The sequence below is a fragment of the Lithobates pipiens genome, unplaced genomic scaffold (genome assembly GCF_037356315.1).
Source record: "Lithobates pipiens isolate NorthernLeopardFrog02 unplaced genomic scaffold, aLitPip1_a1.2 Scaffold_13, whole genome shotgun sequence".
Classification (NCBI taxonomy): domain Eukaryota; kingdom Metazoa; phylum Chordata; class Amphibia; order Anura; family Ranidae; genus Lithobates; species Lithobates pipiens.
In genome coordinates, this window is record NW_027507718.1 from 206,471,279 (window position 1) to 206,488,637 (window position 17,359).

The 17,359-nt window shown below is 41.7% G+C and overlaps 1 protein-coding gene across 3 annotated transcripts in view; it reads left to right on the top strand.

Moving 5' to 3' along the window:
* The window catches only part of TMEM150C (transmembrane protein 150C), a 283,807-nt gene that overhangs the window by 249,526 nt on the left and 16,922 nt on the right, over window positions 1-17,359 (top strand). For all 3 annotated transcript variants that reach the window (XM_077476159.1, XM_077476158.1, XM_077476160.1), the window contains one exon: window positions 7,856-7,937. In XM_077476159.1, the coding sequence (XP_077332285.1) occupies window positions 7,858-7,937 (80 nt within the window). In that variant the 5' untranslated portion in view covers window positions 7,856-7,857. The remainder of the gene's footprint in view (window positions 1-7,855; window positions 7,938-17,359) is intronic.

Consider the following 17,359-nt stretch of genomic DNA (forward strand, 5'->3'; position numbering starts at 1 on the left):
GTTTAGGGATATTAGGCCTTACCAGTATATACCTAACTTTTATATATCTATACAGTTTGGGGTGTGTGGTAAATGTGAATGATATTATGTGAGGTGGTTTAGCTGCACACTGTTCTTGAAGAGCATATGCACGCTGTGCCTATAGGAGCCACCCATCTACAGCACAATGCGGCAGGCTGTCCTAATATTAAAGCGGGAGTCCGCCGGGAGTCCGCGTTTTTTTTTTTTTTTAAGGCCAGCAGCTACAAATACTGCAGCTGCTGACTTTTAAAATAGTGACACTTACCTGTCCAGCGCGCCCGCGATGTCGGCACCCGAAGCCGATCTCTCGATCGTCTCTCGGGTGCTGCCGCCGCCATCTTGGGTGTGGAAATCAGGAAGTGGAGCCTTTCGGCTTCATTTCCCGGTTCCCTACTGCGCAAGCGCGAGTCGCGCTGCGCAATAAGGATGGACCCGCTGCCTCTGGGATCTGTGTGTTTCCCAGCAGGCAGCGGGGGACTTTCGGAAAGGGGCGTAATCTACGCCCCTTTCCGCAGAGAGCTATCCCGGACGTGGGTGCAGATACCTGTACTGTACAGGTACCTGCACCCCCCTCCCCCCTGAAAGGTGCCAATTGTGGCGCCGGAGGGGGGGAGAAATCCAATGAGTGGAAGGCCCACTTTAGGGTGGACCTCCGCTTTAAGAGATTAATATTGAAAAAGGTAAAAAATGCACTTGGGAGCTAAAAATATGAATGCAGGTTACACACTAGGGGAAGAACCTCTGGGGGAATCAAGGACAGAAAAGGATCTGGGGGTCCTAGTAGATCACAGACTCAGTAAAAGCAGGCAATGCCACGCTGCAGTAAGCAAGGCTAGCAGACTCTTAGCATCCATTAAAAAGTTCAAGTGAAAAAATGAAATTCTATAATTATACTATAATTCTAAATCCTTAAAAAGAACTCTGGTATGGCCACACCTTGAGTATGCTTTTCAATTTTGGTCACCAATCCTGAGGAAGGATGTTTTTTAAATAAAAAGATTCCAGAGAAGGGCACCAAAGCTAATAAGGGGGCTGGAGGAACTCAGTTTTGAGAAATGACAACAAGCATTAAACATATTCTCCCTGGAGAAGAGATCCTTAAAAAGGGATATGCTCACAATATACAAATATGTAAATGGTGACTTTGGCATTGGAAGAAAATTGTTTGGTCTCTAAAGAAGATAAACAACCATACATTGAAGTTGGCAGTTCGATGCTTAAACAAATGTTTTATATCTTTTTTGCAATATATATATATATATTTTAAATGCACATAATATTAGGTGCACCTATGGCATTAAAGTGTTACTAAACGCACAACAGTAAAATCAGTTTGCAGTAAAGCATGCTTGTTATACTCACAGTGAAACCTCTGCATTGTGTAGAAAGGCTGTTTGATCCTGTATGCACAAATCAGCACTGTCCAGACAGAGGGTCATAGGTCCTGCATCCTGATAGGACAGCCAGTGCAGGCACTGATAGAAGTCGCAAGACTGCTATATATTGCTGATGAGAAAAGGTATTTAGCAGTTTATATTTACTAAAACAATTGCATTTCCATGTTCTGTGTACTGCGGGAGACCATAGTGAATGCAGGATCCTGAGTTTAGTAACACTTTAATGTCACAGATCACTAAAAAAGCTCTTTTCTTTTAGACTGTCTGTCTCTCTAGCTGAAACTCAAACTAGCCCTCAATGGACACAATAGGTAGGAAGGTAGAGGGATTCACGCCTCTGGCTTGTTCAGTTGTGTTTGTAATTTTGGGTGGAAATAAAATACTTTTTTTCACATGCATGTAATATATAACAGAAAACCAGGCAGTGTTCTGACAAAACTTAGCCAGGGTGTAAAAGGAGTGAAATAAGAACAGACTATGTTGTTTCAAATCAACCAGGATTTTATTTCCTGCTGTGATGGAGAAAGGAACGGCATGGGAGTGCTGGCAAGTTGTGTATTAGTCCTCACTGGGAAAGGTGCCAGTATCTCTTTAATTCCAGTTCCTTTTACGCATAGTTTGTTGCAATCTTAGACAAAAATAGCACCCAGCATTTCTCCTTTATTGTTTTGATTTACAATGTGTAGATTCGTGCTCCATTGTTTTTATAGACACTTGGAACATGAAAATTGCATTTGTAAAACATTATGACACCAAGCGGTAGGTTGCAATGAGCCTATCAGCATAATTATTTCAGTTTTAATTATATTGATTCTTTGTTATTTAAATAAGATTCCAAGGCTGTATTAATGCAGTTTAAATTTTTATTAGAAACCACGCAGAACTCATGCAACAGCAGGAAATACACATCTGTTGTTTTATTTGGTTCAAAATCCACTTCTACTGGAAAGCCAAGTAAAATAAAATGCCTTCTCTGACTCCGCATGACAGAGATTTAACAAAATCTGCACAAATAAAGATAAAATGCTTGCTGTAGACAAAGTGGTTCTGCCTATTACAGAATACCAGTTTGAGCTTTGTTTATAAAAAGTGAGTTAAATATGGATGACAAGCCAATAATATTATTTCTATAAAATATTTATACAAAAAAATAAAATATATATATATATATATATATATATATACAATTATTTATATAAAATATAAACATTATATAAAGAAGGGAATATGTCTTTTTTTTCTGCCGAAATCTTCCAACAGGCTGGAAATTGTTGGCATGCAAACTGAGGGGTTTTAGGGCGTGTTTAGATAGTTGGCAGTCTCAGCAGTTTCTACCACCCCTCTGAAATTCAATTCACAAAGAAATCACTTTTCAGAAGGAAACAGCTGGTAGGGATTCAGCAAGCGATACTGTTGTCTTCTGAATTTCTTTGTATTTTTTTCATTTGAAAGGGATTTTGAATAGGAATACCACGCTGCAACCCCAGACCAAGTGTTTGGCTCATGGTTGCAGTAGTCCCATGCAGTATTTGATGGCAGTCTACCCAGCCAAGCACGTCAAGTGGTATATTTTTCACTTTGTGGTGACACAACCGCAGCAGTGTGTATTAACACTGCCTCTTGGCAGTGCTTTAAGTGTACTTTAATGGCTGGAAGGCTGTATGGTTTGTGTATCATGAGACAGATTTGACTGGTTCTCACATTGGTCGCATGATCAGGAGCCCATCCCTCAAGCTCTTGATCAGATGCCTTGACCAAGTGCTGTCAGTGACAGCTTGGTCTGTGTGCTGGCAGTGCGCAATGAATTGTGGATGCACATGTGCGGTGGCTGGGCATTATAGCCCACTTCTCTTGCCACCAAATATATGTGTTATATGAGTTATGCGCAGTGTTGGTCATCTTACTTTAAAAAAAGTAATTCGTTAAGTTACAAATTACTTCTCCCAAAAAGTAATTGCGTTAGTAACTCATTTACTACTTTAGAAAAGTAATTAGTTACTCAGCAAAGTAACTGTGACTTTTTTTTAATATTCTATAATGCAATTACGTTCTATAACATCTTTAATATCAAAGATGTTTATACTTGAGGGGGTGGCAGCGGTGGTGGTGTACTTGGGGGGGTGGCAGCGGTGGTAATTGGGGAGATGGCAGTGGTGGTGATGTACTTGGGGGGGTGGCAGCAGTGGTGTACTGGGGGGTGTCAGGCAGCGTGGTACTTGGGGGGGATGGCAGCGGTGGCGGTGCCATTCTCTCCCACCACCACCAACTCTGCCTCTTACTGATCCCATCCCTCACCACCACTGATCTCATCCCTGCCCTATCCCCCCCATCACCTCTGTTGTATAAGTGATGGTGGATGGGTAGGGATGGGATCAGTAAGAAGCAGAGGTGGTGAAGGACTTGGGATGGATCGATTGCACTGCAATTCGAATCATCAGCCACTTAATTGAATGCCTCCAGGGATGCCTTTCCTCATGGGGAGAGAGAGACCCTCCCCTTCACTTGATTGGTTTCAGCTGGTCAGCTGACTTCATTTTTCAGTGTCCACCCCGCCTCCCTACATTCTCTCTCTGGATAGGCGGGGCGGCCCAGACAGTCTCTCTGAGTCTCAGCCTCTTCTCAGCTCAGCGGGTGAAAGCCCCCCTCCTTGCAGCGATACGAACGGCCAGGCAGCACGGCCACGGCGGCGCCTCCCGGGAGCGGTAGATGTAATTGAGGTAACTCTGCCCAAGTCATGGGAACTGAGTTACCATGAGGGGAAGAGTAATCAGTTAGATTATTCGTTACCCTCTAAAGTAACTGCATTACGTAACTCAGTTTATTTTAACTCAGTTACTTACATCACTAGTTATGTGTTCAGCAAGAGATTAACTTAGGCCGCGTACACACGGGCGGACTGTTCGCCCAACTTTGTCCGCTGAACAGTGTTTGGGCGGACAGTCCGCTCGTGTGTGGGCTTTCAGCGGACAGTTTCAGCGGACAGTTTGACGGACAAGGTTTTTCGGAAATTCCGTAAAACTGTCCGCTGAAACCTTGTTTCAGCAAACAGTCCGCTCGTGTGTAGGCTTGTTCGTCAAACAAAGTTGCGCGCATGCTCAGAAAGGATTTTCACGCCGAAAGCTATAATGCAGTGTATAGGACGTCGTATTTTTCGTCCCGTCGTACGTGCCGTTCACGTCATCGCGCACGGTTTCAGCAAACTGTTCGTCCGTCGTGTGTGGCCATGTCCGTCCATGCTAAGTTTGAGCGGACTGTTTGCCGAAACTGTTGGACGGACAAAGTTGGGCGAACAGTCCGCGCGTGTGTACGCGGCCTTACAGTTTGGGGATAATAAAAACAAAAAACTGAATAGCCTATTTTTACAGTCTCTCTCCCGCCCTTGCTTTAAAAAAAAAAGCAGATAGTTGAGAAATATAAAGAGAAAAACAATAATGTTTAGCCTTGAGGAGTAAACTGCAGCTAGTGTAGGCTTTGACTGCAATGTAGTGATAACTTTAGCTCGCCATGCATATTACAGTCCGACTGCAATCTTCTTGAGCAATACCAACAATTATATAGTGCAATGACTTACTTGACTGGATACAAATTGGAAGGAACATTTAACTAGATTCTCATAATATATAGGTTGTCAATATATAGGAAGTTGTAAAGAAAATGGTGAAATTGTGGCATGTGTGGTGGGCTTATAAAGGACCTGGGACTAAACTCACTTTCTACATTTTTTTTCTGGCTATTTAGGTATTTCTTCAAGTAAATTTGTCATGTGGTGTAACCCCTGATTACCACCTTAAAAAGACAAAATAGGCATCACAAAGGTGCACATAGAACCAGTACCATCAGAATGGGTTCCAAAGCCCAGTGGTGCCATCACAAAGTACTCAAATTCTTTTACTCTTTTTGCAAAAGGTACATTCTTAGCAGACTAATAAACAGGACTGGTACTGATATCTAAAATGTGTTTGTTTGTCAAAAGGCAACAGCTTCAACTAGACAGAGTAGCTTTTGACATATTTGCTGTGATTGATATCCTAGCTATACCTTCTCTATAGCGGTCTGTGTGTATGGACTTGGTCTAGGGAGACAGACTTTTGTTAACTGAATTTGCGATGGGGAGCTGTTTATGAGCTAAAAAGTTCCTATTTGGCACCTGTTTCTGTAAACATTGACAGAAAAGAGGGATGCTTTGTTGTGGTACACTTCTGTTCTTCTTGTGGTTAACAGAGCATGTTACACAAAAAATGCTTCAATTTCAATTTCCTATTAGTAAAGGTGTCTACCACACTGTTGCTCCATGACATATTGAGGACACCGTTTTCTATACAGTTGTTTTTGTTATTTTAGTCCCCAAACTAATTGGAAAACCATATATATTTTAAATTATTCAAAAATACATTCTAGCATCATTATGGTTCTGCTGGGCACATAGGGGTTGATTTACTTAAGGCAAGAAGACTACACTTTTGCAAGTGCTGTTGCTCCAGAGCTTAGTAAATGAGGGGCAGCTCTGCTGACTTCCATCATCCAATCACGTGCAAGCAAAATTACTTTTTTACGTTTTAATTTTCCTTGCATGAGATTTGGATATTCATTGTAAAGTGAACAAGTGAACATCTCATTTACACTCTTGAGCAACTGCACATGCAGAGTTCAACTGCACTTGCAAAGTACGTAGTTATTTTGCCTTTAGTAAATCAAAGCCATAGTGTGGGTGTTACATTTTTTCCAGTGTAAAGCATTGGACTTCAACCCTTAAAGCAACCCTGCACTTTGTCCACTCAGGGCTAAGCAACAGCAGTGAGTTGCTCTCCATTACTCCCTTGCCACCCTGTCCAGTAACAGGAGCCAAAAGAAACACATGTATGGAGGAACATGTTACTCAGCCCATGTTTTAGTGCTGAGCCAAACAGCATTGTCAAAGAGATACAGGGGTTAATTTACTAAAAGAGTAATACTTTTTGTAATTCATTTTGCAAAGAATGCAAAGAATGTAAAGAATGCAATGAATGCCCAATCACATGCAAGTAGAATCAGTTGTAAAACTAAACAAATGCTGTCATTTTCTGTTAAATCTCAATAAAAAATATTGCAATTAAATATATATCTATCCAAGCATACCTAAAACAGACATGCTCACACACTGTAAATGTGGTCTTAATGTGATACTAAAGGCTCATTTATTTTTTCTTTAAAAAATAACAAACATGTCATACTTACCTGCCCTGTGTAGTGGATTTGCACAGAGCTGCTCAGATCCTCCTATTCTCAGCTCCCTCTTAAGCACTCCTGGCCCCTGCCTCCTGTTGAGTGCCCCCACAGCAAGCAGCTTTTTATGGGGGCACCGGTGCTGAGCTGCAGCTCCATTTGTCCATTCAGTCATGGAGCCGTGGTTTGGCCCTGTCCCCCGCTCTCCTGATGGCTAACTGACTTTGATTGACAGCAGCGGGAGCCAATGGTGCCACTGCTGTGCCTCAGCCAATCAGGAGGGAGAGTCCCGGATGGCCAAGGCATGGATAGAGATGGGGCTCAGGTAAGTATTAGGGGGCAAAGGGGGGCTGCTACGCTACACACAGAAGTTTGTTATCTCAATGCATAGAATGCATTAAGATAATAAAACCTTCTGCCTTTACAACCAGTTTAAGATCACTAATCAAAGTCCTAAGGCCATTTTCGCACTGAAGCACTTCTAAACTGCCAATAAAACACTGAGCACTTTTGAAGAGTTTTTCAGGAGCTTTTGAAGAGCTTTCCATTAATTGCAATAGAGAGGGGCATTTTTTCACCACCCTGCCAGCGCACTGCCCCAGTGTGAAAGCATTGATTGATTTTAATGGAAATAGGTTTTCGTGAGCTTTTTGGGTGCTTTTTTTAGGGTGAGAAAGGGGTCTTTATAATCACTAATAAACCCCCTAGTCATCCCACTGACAGCACTTGAACCAGCAATAAAAGCTGAAATTGTTATTAAAACTGAACTCCAGAAAAAAGTTGCTAAGCGCCTAGTTGAGCATGGTGGAATATAATTTATAATTCCATTGAGGCAGTCTTACGATCAAGAATCCAGACAGCACAGTGAGGTCCTGGACTTCTCTGTAAACTACATAGCATTTAAGCAATGCAGCCCGGTCCAGAATTTGCCCCAGTCTGTGTGTATTGACAAAGACGGTACAGCAGCAAATTGATGAGCCCAATCCTAGGCTCAGAGTGCTTCCTTTCCCTTTCATTGCCAAAGGGCTGCTGTGCAGGGGATTACAAGAGACCAGAGGACAGATTCGGGCACTTACACTGATTATATGTAATATATATATATATATATATTTATATAGATAGATAGGAATACCTAAAGGGATATTTTCATATCTTGCCTGGAGTCATTTTTAAAACAAGCACTGCATGGTTTTCCATTAAAATTGCAGTAACATAATTATTTCTTTACTCCCTAGATATGGATACCAAACAATGTAGTCTCTGGATGTTTCTACCTCTTGTAATGTGTCTATTCACCACAGTCGGCTTATGGATAGTGTGAGTATAAAATTTTTTTGTTACCTTTCATTATCATTATTCGTATAGTGCTGACATTTGCCACAATGTACTGTGATCAGTTTATTCTGAACACAATTAAAGGGGATTCAGAATCCCATCACACCTACTGACTCCCCCATAAAATGGGAACAAAAAGAAAAAAAAGGTTCTTTGTAGCTGCAGAGGTGCCAGCTGAGCTGTCACATAACTTATTAGAGCAAAGAACCAAAGACAACACAAACTGGGCTGCACACCACAGGCCGTTCAGAATAGTAACCTCATTTATATTAACTAAAGAAACAATGAACGAATACAAATATAGCCTTCGATAAAAATAACAATTAAAAACCATGAAAGCACAAGCCAAACACAAAACACATTATTCAAACTCCTTTAAGATCTATGCTGCCACCAAATATAATAAATAGAAACATATTGACACACACAAAGAATCTCATTGATTCCTAGACCAAGTGTTATAAAGTTTTATTGTGAATATAAGCAAATATAACAAGTTTAACCAAGAAAGTGATTAAAGTGGTTTCAAACCCAAAAGCAAATGTTAAATATATTGCAGCTTACCAATTCTGCTTACCGATGACCAATTACAGATTTTTTACCAGGTGATCTGACCAGTAAGTCTGCTGTTTTTCAAAAGAACAAGCTCTCTTGAAGAAGATGTATAAGTTACAGGGATGAGACAAACCATTTGTCACTGACAGGGGTGTATTTGTGTATGTAAAACATTTATCCCAAAAGGAAAAACAGTTGCTGTAACAGATAATAACGTATTAGTTCAGCTTGAATTTTTAGTGTATCCAAGGCCCCTTTCACACGGGACGGATCCGCGATGATCCGCCCAGTGAACATCCGCTTGGTCAGCGGTGATCGCTCTGTTTATCCCCGCTGAGCCGGCGGATGACAGGGCGGTCCCTGCACACTGTGCAGGGACTGCCCGTTCAGATCTCCACTCTCCTCTATGGGGGATCGGATGAACACGGACCGTCTGTCCGTGTTCATCCAATCCGCTCTACAGACGGATAGAAAAATAGGACTTTCCGAGTCTGACTAGGGATGAGATTTCAATACCAAAAGCGGTAACCCCAAGCCAGACTCGGGATCGCATCGCAGCATCCAGGTAGAGGTTACTTACCTTGTCCCCTGGATCCTGTGAGGTCTCCCTGCTGTGATTTGCGAGCCGCCATGTCTCACTTGATCTGTCACAGTGCTGGGCTCTGTTCCCTGCGAGCATTGCGACACACAGGGACAGAGTTCAGTGCCAAATTCAAAAAGTAAAAAATACAGTATACTGTTGTAGCGGCCATAACCCTTTGTAGGGTGGTCTTAACTTATTGGGCTTACCGGTTACCTCCGCTTGGCTTGTTCTTCCACGGCTAGGGGTTCCCAGGGTTGATACCCAACAACTTGGATGCTGACACCAATAAAGTCCTTTTGAAAGGTTTTATTTTGCAGGGGTAACATCCAACAACACAGTCTCGTATAAGAACACAGGGCAAGGGTGAAGAACACAGGCACCTTGAACTGCAGACATAACAAAGTCTCTAGTACCACCCAGAGAGTAGCCACTCGCAGCTGGGAGCTTCAAGGCTGAACAAATCTCTAGCCAGAGATTATGGCAGTCAGCACTTTGATTCAGAACTTGCAAAATCTCTGACCTTGAACAAGTTGTAACTGAAAGTGAACAGGAACCTTTTACCTCAGTACCTGGAACGTTCTCCGTCTCCTTGATAGTACTGGAAAAAGCGCGGATTCGTCAATGTCCTTCCCAACTCAGTAACCAGGCACTTCTCAGGATGCCAGCTTGTTGGCCCTCCTCCGAAGAGTCCTCCCCCGGTCACTTTCACGAGCTGTGGTGCCCTTCCAAGCCGAGAGCACACCTGGACACATTGAATCCTCCCTCAGTTACTGCGCCTCGGACCAGCCGGTTCCGAGACTCAGGAACAGACCGATCCCTACCCCAGACCAGGCGGGTCTATTGGGGGTAACCAACAGAAGCATGTTGCGGGATGTCGAACACCCCGTGACCAGGACCCCTCGCGGGGCTATCCCGTTCCAGGAAACAAGAACAGACTGCTCGGGCCTCACAAACTCCTCTGAACACGTGACTTCAACATCTTAAGTACCCCTCCCAGACTCCTCAGCGAGGCCTGGCACACCCACTGATTGGTTCCGAGGAAGCTGATACCCAAAACGTCCAACCAGGCCTGGTTCTGGCTTGTCATGTGCCCCTCACTGTACACATGACCAAGCAGAACTCTAACACGGCCCAGCCAAACTGATGTCAAAGTTAACCTACATAATTAACCCTCAGAACCCCACTACTGTTCTGAGGCAAAAACGAAATTTACACATGAATCACACTTTGTCCAAAATGTCATCCGCTACACAGTAATCTTACAGATTACATTACTGCATCAAATAATTACATATCCCCTTTGTCCCTAGTGGTTTGTCCTGCATGCAGTTTTATATTATAAATACTGTTCTTTCTACCAGGAAACTGGAAATTGTCCATATCAACCAAAAAAATGTCCATTTACGTCAAAAGTGGTTTTAGACCAGCTAGAAAACAGCGATAATAAATAAGGCCGCGTACACACGGGCGGACTGTCTGGCTAACTAAGTCCGTCAGACAATCCGACAGACAGTCCGTCCTACTTTTGAATGAACGGACTTGACCACACACGATGAACAGACAGTCCGCTGAAAGCTTGCGCGATGACGTGTACAGCACGTACGACGGGACTAGAAATACGACGTCCAATACACTGCAATGCAACCTTCGGCCGTGTAAATCCTTTCTGAGCATGCGCCATACTTAGTCCGTCCAACTTGCCTACTCACGAGCGGACTGTCCGCTGAAACCAAAGTTGGACGGACAATATTACGGAAATTCCGAAAGACTTAGTCCGCCAGACTGTCCGCTGAAAAAGTCCGCTGAAGCCCACACACGAGCGGACTGTCCGCTGAAACACGTTTCAGCGGACCAAGTCCGTCAGACAGTCCGCCCGTGTGTACGCGGCCTTAGAATCACTTGCAGAATTGAGCGATAGTGATTCATGGGGAAATTCATCATCAAACACTAAATGTAATGACAGCGACAATTCTGCAACTCAGCAAATTTCAGTGTTTTTGATTTGATTACATGATTGAATAATTTTTATTATTATTATATTATCATTTGTTATAATTATTTATAGTTATTTATAATATTATAATTTATGATTTCGTGTTTCAAACTTTATCATACCCGGGATGTCTACTAGACTCTTGTTTGGGCAGATTTAAGTGAGTTATTTCTAAAAATGACAGGCCTACAATATAAAACGCCAAGTTTCCATGCAAAATAATTGTACCGCTTTCAGCACCTAAAATCTGAAATAATCATACTGCCAGGGAGGTTAATGCTGCTCCAGATTCTGTCTGCTCCAGTTTTGAGAAATTCTCCCCAGTGTCCTGAGCATTGTACTGTGCAAATGTTACCGTCCCTAGACTGTCATGCCTTAAATCAAATTTAAGCCTCTTCCTTTTTTAAATAGGTTGTTTAACGCAGAGCCCATCAATGCACAACAACACGTGTTCATTCATTGTTCCACACACATCCTTAATTGTTATTTTTTCCTAGCACAACTTGTAAGGACAAGAATGCCAGTAAAAATAAATAAATGCAACTAGTTGTAGAACAGAGTCTAAGGTAGGCCAAGATTTTTAAGGCACCATCAAAATAATTACTCTTATAAAACAAATATATTTATTTACCAAAATAAAAGCAAGCACTTATCAGTACACACGTCATAGAGGGGTGGATTTACTAAAAATCTGGTACAGCTCTGCAAAGAAACCAATCAGCTTCGGTTTTTTTTTTTTGTCAAAACTTAACTGACCAAGCTGAAGTTAGAAGCTGATTGGCTACCATGCACTGCTGCACTCCTCCAGGTTTAGTAAGTCAACGCCATAGTGTTCAAACAATCAGATCTTTACAGATTGTTACATCTTTCAATTTCTACAGACTCTTCATCAGGGACAGATGAGTGATTGTTCTAAAATGTAAATGCATATATTCAAATCCATATTAATAAAGATACCACATGTTACCCAGTTATCAATAATAACAATCACATCTTACAGTAGCAGCTAGAAGCCTAAATAGAGCCAAAATTCAGGACAATTTTATAGAGTTGATTTCCGGAAACCCACACAGTAGATTGGCCAGGACCACACAAGAAATGCTAGGAAGATCATCCATTAGGCTGTGTATGGGTTAAATAAAAAAAAAAGCACATGTAGGTAATTATATAGTTAATAACCCCCCACCCAAGTGCTAACCTACTGACATTGGTAAAAATGGTAGAAATCTTACCCCACTGTAAAGGAGACACAAAGAAAAATAGAGGCAGACCTCAATTGGGTCATGCACCTCTGCCTTGGAGTGTCATATTGAAGGACCCAAACTATAAGTTAAAAGAAAATATAGTCCTTAGAGGGGACAACCTCTCAATCAAAGTGGGCCCCATGACCTCTAGACATGTGCATTCGCTTCCGTCCGAATGCATTTTCGTCCGAATTTCGGGTATTGTCGTTATCGTTTTAACAAACGATAACAAACGTGCAGAATCTGAAAACCAAAAGATCCGACATAAACAAGTGCTTTTTTTTCGTTTTTGTTGTGACAACAGTTTGATATAGATAGGAGAATCGACATGACGCTGACAATAGCAATCTGTGTCCATCAAACCTGCAGTCGAATGTGTCTAACCTTAGCTCTATTAGTCCAAGATTATTCTACATAGAGAAGAAAGATTCGACATAGAGAGAAAAGATTTGACATAGAGAGAAAAGATTCAACATTATAGAGACAATGGCAAAAAAGGTCGAATGTGCCTAACCTAACTCTATTAGTCCAAGATTATTTAACATAGAGAGAAAAGATTCAACATGAAAATTCGACGAAGCAGTCACGGCAAGTGGACATTTATGGTCAAATGCTCTGCCCATAGGCTATAGAAGAATTCTAATGTTGGTTGACTAGTAAGAATTAATAAATATAATTATTCCTAGTGTCATACATTATAATTCTACTATAGCTTGTAGGCGGAACATTCAAAACGGAAATGTAAGACTGCAGCATCGTACAGTTTAGCTGCTCCGTCGAATCTTCTTAGAACATTCGACAGACACCATAAGCCTTCAATGACAGATTCAGCCTTAATTATTTCGGGTTTTCAGACAAATGCATTTTTGAAACAAAATAAATAAATAAAAATTCGGGAGTAACTAAATAAAGTTATTTTTTGTACGACAACGAAATTCCGAAACTAAATATTTCAGTGTGCACATGTCTAATGACCTCCCACAAAAAGGGAGAAAAAAAAACCCATATTAAACATGAAATCTTATTAATGAAGGATATACATGAAATAAACGTAAAGTCTGATGTGTGACTCAAATGCCTAGATCTGTCCTGGAATGCCAGACATATACAGCGGGGAAAATAATTATTTGATCCTCTGCAGATTTTCTAAGTTTGCCCACTTACAGAGAAATGGAGGGTCTGTAATTTTTATCATATGTGTATTTTAGATAATAGAGACTGAATATAAACCAAAAATACAGAATTTCAATTTGATCCCCAACCAACCAACAATAATTCTGGCTCCCACAGACTGGCTAGTGGCTACACTATATGCCCATGTGGTACACAGATTAGTCCTGTGAATTTAAAAAGGTGCTCCTAATAACAACTCATTATGTGTATAAAAGACACCTGTCCACAGAATCTCTTTCTTCCATTCAAACCTTGCCATCATGGGCAAGACCAAAGAGCTGTCAAAGGAAGTCAGGGACAAGATCATAGACCTGCACAAGGCTGGAATGACCATCAGCAAGAAGCTTGGTGGGAAGGAGACAACTGTTGGAGTGATTATTTGCAAATGGAAGAAATACAAAATACCCATCAATCACCCTCGGTCTGGAGCTCCATGCAAGATTTCATCTTATAGGGTAAAGGATGTTCATGTGAAAAGTGAGGGATCAGCCCAGAACTACGTAGGAGGAGCTTGCGAATGATCTCTAGGCAGTTGGAACCACAGTCGACAAACAAACCATTGGCAACACAATACACCACCATGCATTGAAATCCTACAGCGTTTTGCAAGATCCCCCTCCTCAAGAAGCCACATGTATAGGCCCATATGAAGTTTGCCAATGATTCAGAGAAGGATTGTGCTGTGGTCAGATGAAACCAAAATTTAGTTATTTGGCATTAACTCGACTCACCGTGTTTGGAGGAAAAAATGCTGACTATGACCCTAAGCCCTTGTACACACGGTCGGAGAATCCGTCGGAATGTGTCCTATCGGACTGTGTTGTCGGATAATCCGACTGTGTGTGGTATGCATCGGACTGATTCCGTTGGAATATCCGTCGGATCCAATTTTCCAACATGTTGGAAATATTTCCCGACCAACTGGTTCGATCGGACATACTCCGATCATGTGTAGAGAATTTTGATCGGACCAAGTGCCACGCATGCTCAGATCAAATTTCTACATCAAAGCTATTGGCTACTAGCCTGAATGTAGTCCCATCGTAACGAAATTACGTCATCACGTTCTGAATGATCGGATTTTTCGACAACTTAGTCCGACCGTGTGTATGCAACAGTTTCGGACAAGATCCAACAGACAAAATCCGACGGAGAAAATCCGACGGATTTGGTTGTCGAAATCTCCGACCGTGTGTACAGGGGCTTAGAATACCATCCATACAATCAAGCATGGAGGTGGAAACATTATGCTTTGGGGCTGTTTCTCTGCTAAGGGTACAGGCCGACTTTGCCACAAGCAAGGACCAATAGATGGGCTATGTATTGTAAAATCTTGGATGAGAACCTTCTTCCCTCAGCCGGAACACTGAAGATGGATTGTGGATGGGTCTTCCAGCATGAAACTTACTAAAAAGGTACCGCCAAGGCAACAAAGGAGTGCTCAAAAAGAAGCATGTTAAGGTGATGGAATGGTCTAGCAATCTGTTTGTTGATTAGTCCTGTCAATTTAAGAAGGTACGCCTAATGACAACTCGTTACGTGTATAAAAGACACCTGTCCAATTTCTTTCTTCCACTCAAACCCACCATCATGAGCAAGACCAAAGAGCTTCCAAAGGACGTCAGGGACAACATTGTAGACCTACACAAGGCTAGAATGGGCTACAAGACCATCAGCAAGAAACTTGGGGAAAAGGAGACAACTGTTGGAATGATTATTTGCAAATGGAAGAAATACAAAATAGCCATCAATTGCCCTTGGTCTGGAGCTCCATGCAAAATTTTGCCTCATGGACTCAGGATGATTATGAGAAAAGTGAGGGATCAGCCCAGAACTACACGGGAGGAGCTTGTGAATGATCTCAAGGCACTTGGAACCACTGTCACCAAACAAACCATTGGTAACACAATACTCCGCCATGGATTGAAATCCTGTATCTCCCGCAAGGTCCTCCTCCTCAAGAAGCCATGTGTACAGGCCTATCTGAGGTTAGCCAATGAACATCTAAATGATTCAGAGAAGGGTTAGGAGAAAATGCTGTAGTCAGATGAGACCAAAATTAAGCTCTTTGGCATTAACGCCATTTTCCGTATTTGGAGGAAGAAAAATGCTGGCCATGACCCTAAGAACACCATCCCTACAGTAAGCACAAAGGTGGAAACATCATGCTTTGGGGCTGTTTCTCTGCCAAAGGTACAGGCTGACTTTGCCACATTGATAGGCCAATGGACGGGGTCATGTATTGTACAATCTTGACTGAAAACCACCTTCTCTTAGCCAGAACACTGAAGATGGTTGGTGAATGGGTCTTCCAGCATGACAATGACACAAAACATACTGCCAAAGCAACAAATGAGTGGCTCAAGAAGAAGTACAATAAGGTCATGGAGTGGCCTAGTCAGTCTCCAGACCTTAATCCTATAGAAAATTTATGGAGGGAGATGAAATTTTCAGTTGCCAAGGGGCAGCCAAGAAACCTTAAGGATTTAATGAAGATTTGTAAAGAAGAGTGGACCAAAATCCCTCCTGAGATGTGTGCAAACCTGGTCACCAACTACAAGAAACATCTTACCTCTGTGCTTGCCAGCAAGGGTTTCTCCACCAAGTACTAAGTCATGTTTTGCTTGGGGATCAAATACTTATTTCACTGAACTGCAACTCAATTTATAGCATTTGTATCGTGTTTTATCTGGATTTTATCTGTATTTTTTTGTTGATATTCTGTCTATCATTTAAAATATACCTGTGATAAAAATTATAGACAGTTCATGTCTTTGTAAGTGGGAACACTAATAAAATCTGCAAGGGATCAAATAATTATTTTCCCCACTGTAAATAAAATGAATTGTTAAAATAATTAGTAAAATGAAAATAAGGCATTAAAGTGATACTAAAGAATATTTTTAGTTTTTTTTAAATAAAAAAGATGTTATACTTCAGTACCTGCTCTGTGCAATAAAATTACACAGATCAGTCCCTTACCTCCTCCTTTCTTTGGGTGCCGTATGATAAGATGGCACCCATGCTTCACAGGGTTTTTTGCTTTCAACTGGATCAAATGTGGGTATAGGATTTATGGACTTGAGAGCCATCCAACCATTAGTGTAAGGGATGTCTAACTTTAATAGGGTGAAAACAGTGAATAATTGCTCTCACAAATAAGTTGAACAGGACAAATCTTCTGCAAGATGTCAGAGAACCTGCTCACTATGGCCAGCACTGAGGTTATCATTTATGAACATACAGGGTGCCAGTATTAGCAGAAGAAGCGAAACCCACTGACAAGATAATTGAGTGCAGCGTCTCGTTATTGAGAAGGTAGTGCACTTCCTCGGGCCACCAATAGCCTCTGTCTATCTTATTTGTGAATACTGTATTGCACAAGGTCAGTGTGCCCTTGTTTGTCCCTCTTTGCTAAAAGTGTCTCCACCAAATTACAATTAGATGTTGCTTCTTCTGGAGAAGAGTATACCATAGTGCATTATTAATTTACCAAATGAAGGAGCAAAGACTTTTTATATCTGTGTCTCGGGAGATCAGAGTTGTGCAAGAGATATCTGGTGGGATTCGAGCCCGGGTCAAAATCTGTAAGCTGACAAATAGTCTGTCCAACCTTGGACCAAAACCCATCCAGTTTCTTACAATTCCATAAAATATGTTACAGCCTCTCCACAGCACCAACAGGTGTCCACCACCTCAGGGTAAATTTTCCGTAAAAGCAGATGAGGATCTTATATCCCAACTCCTGGTATTTGCTTGCAATAGACAAATAGTGAGCAAATAAAGGATACGTTCTCTTTGTTCAGAGGAAAGTGTTAAGCCCAAATCCCTTTCCCACTTCAACAGAAATGGGGGC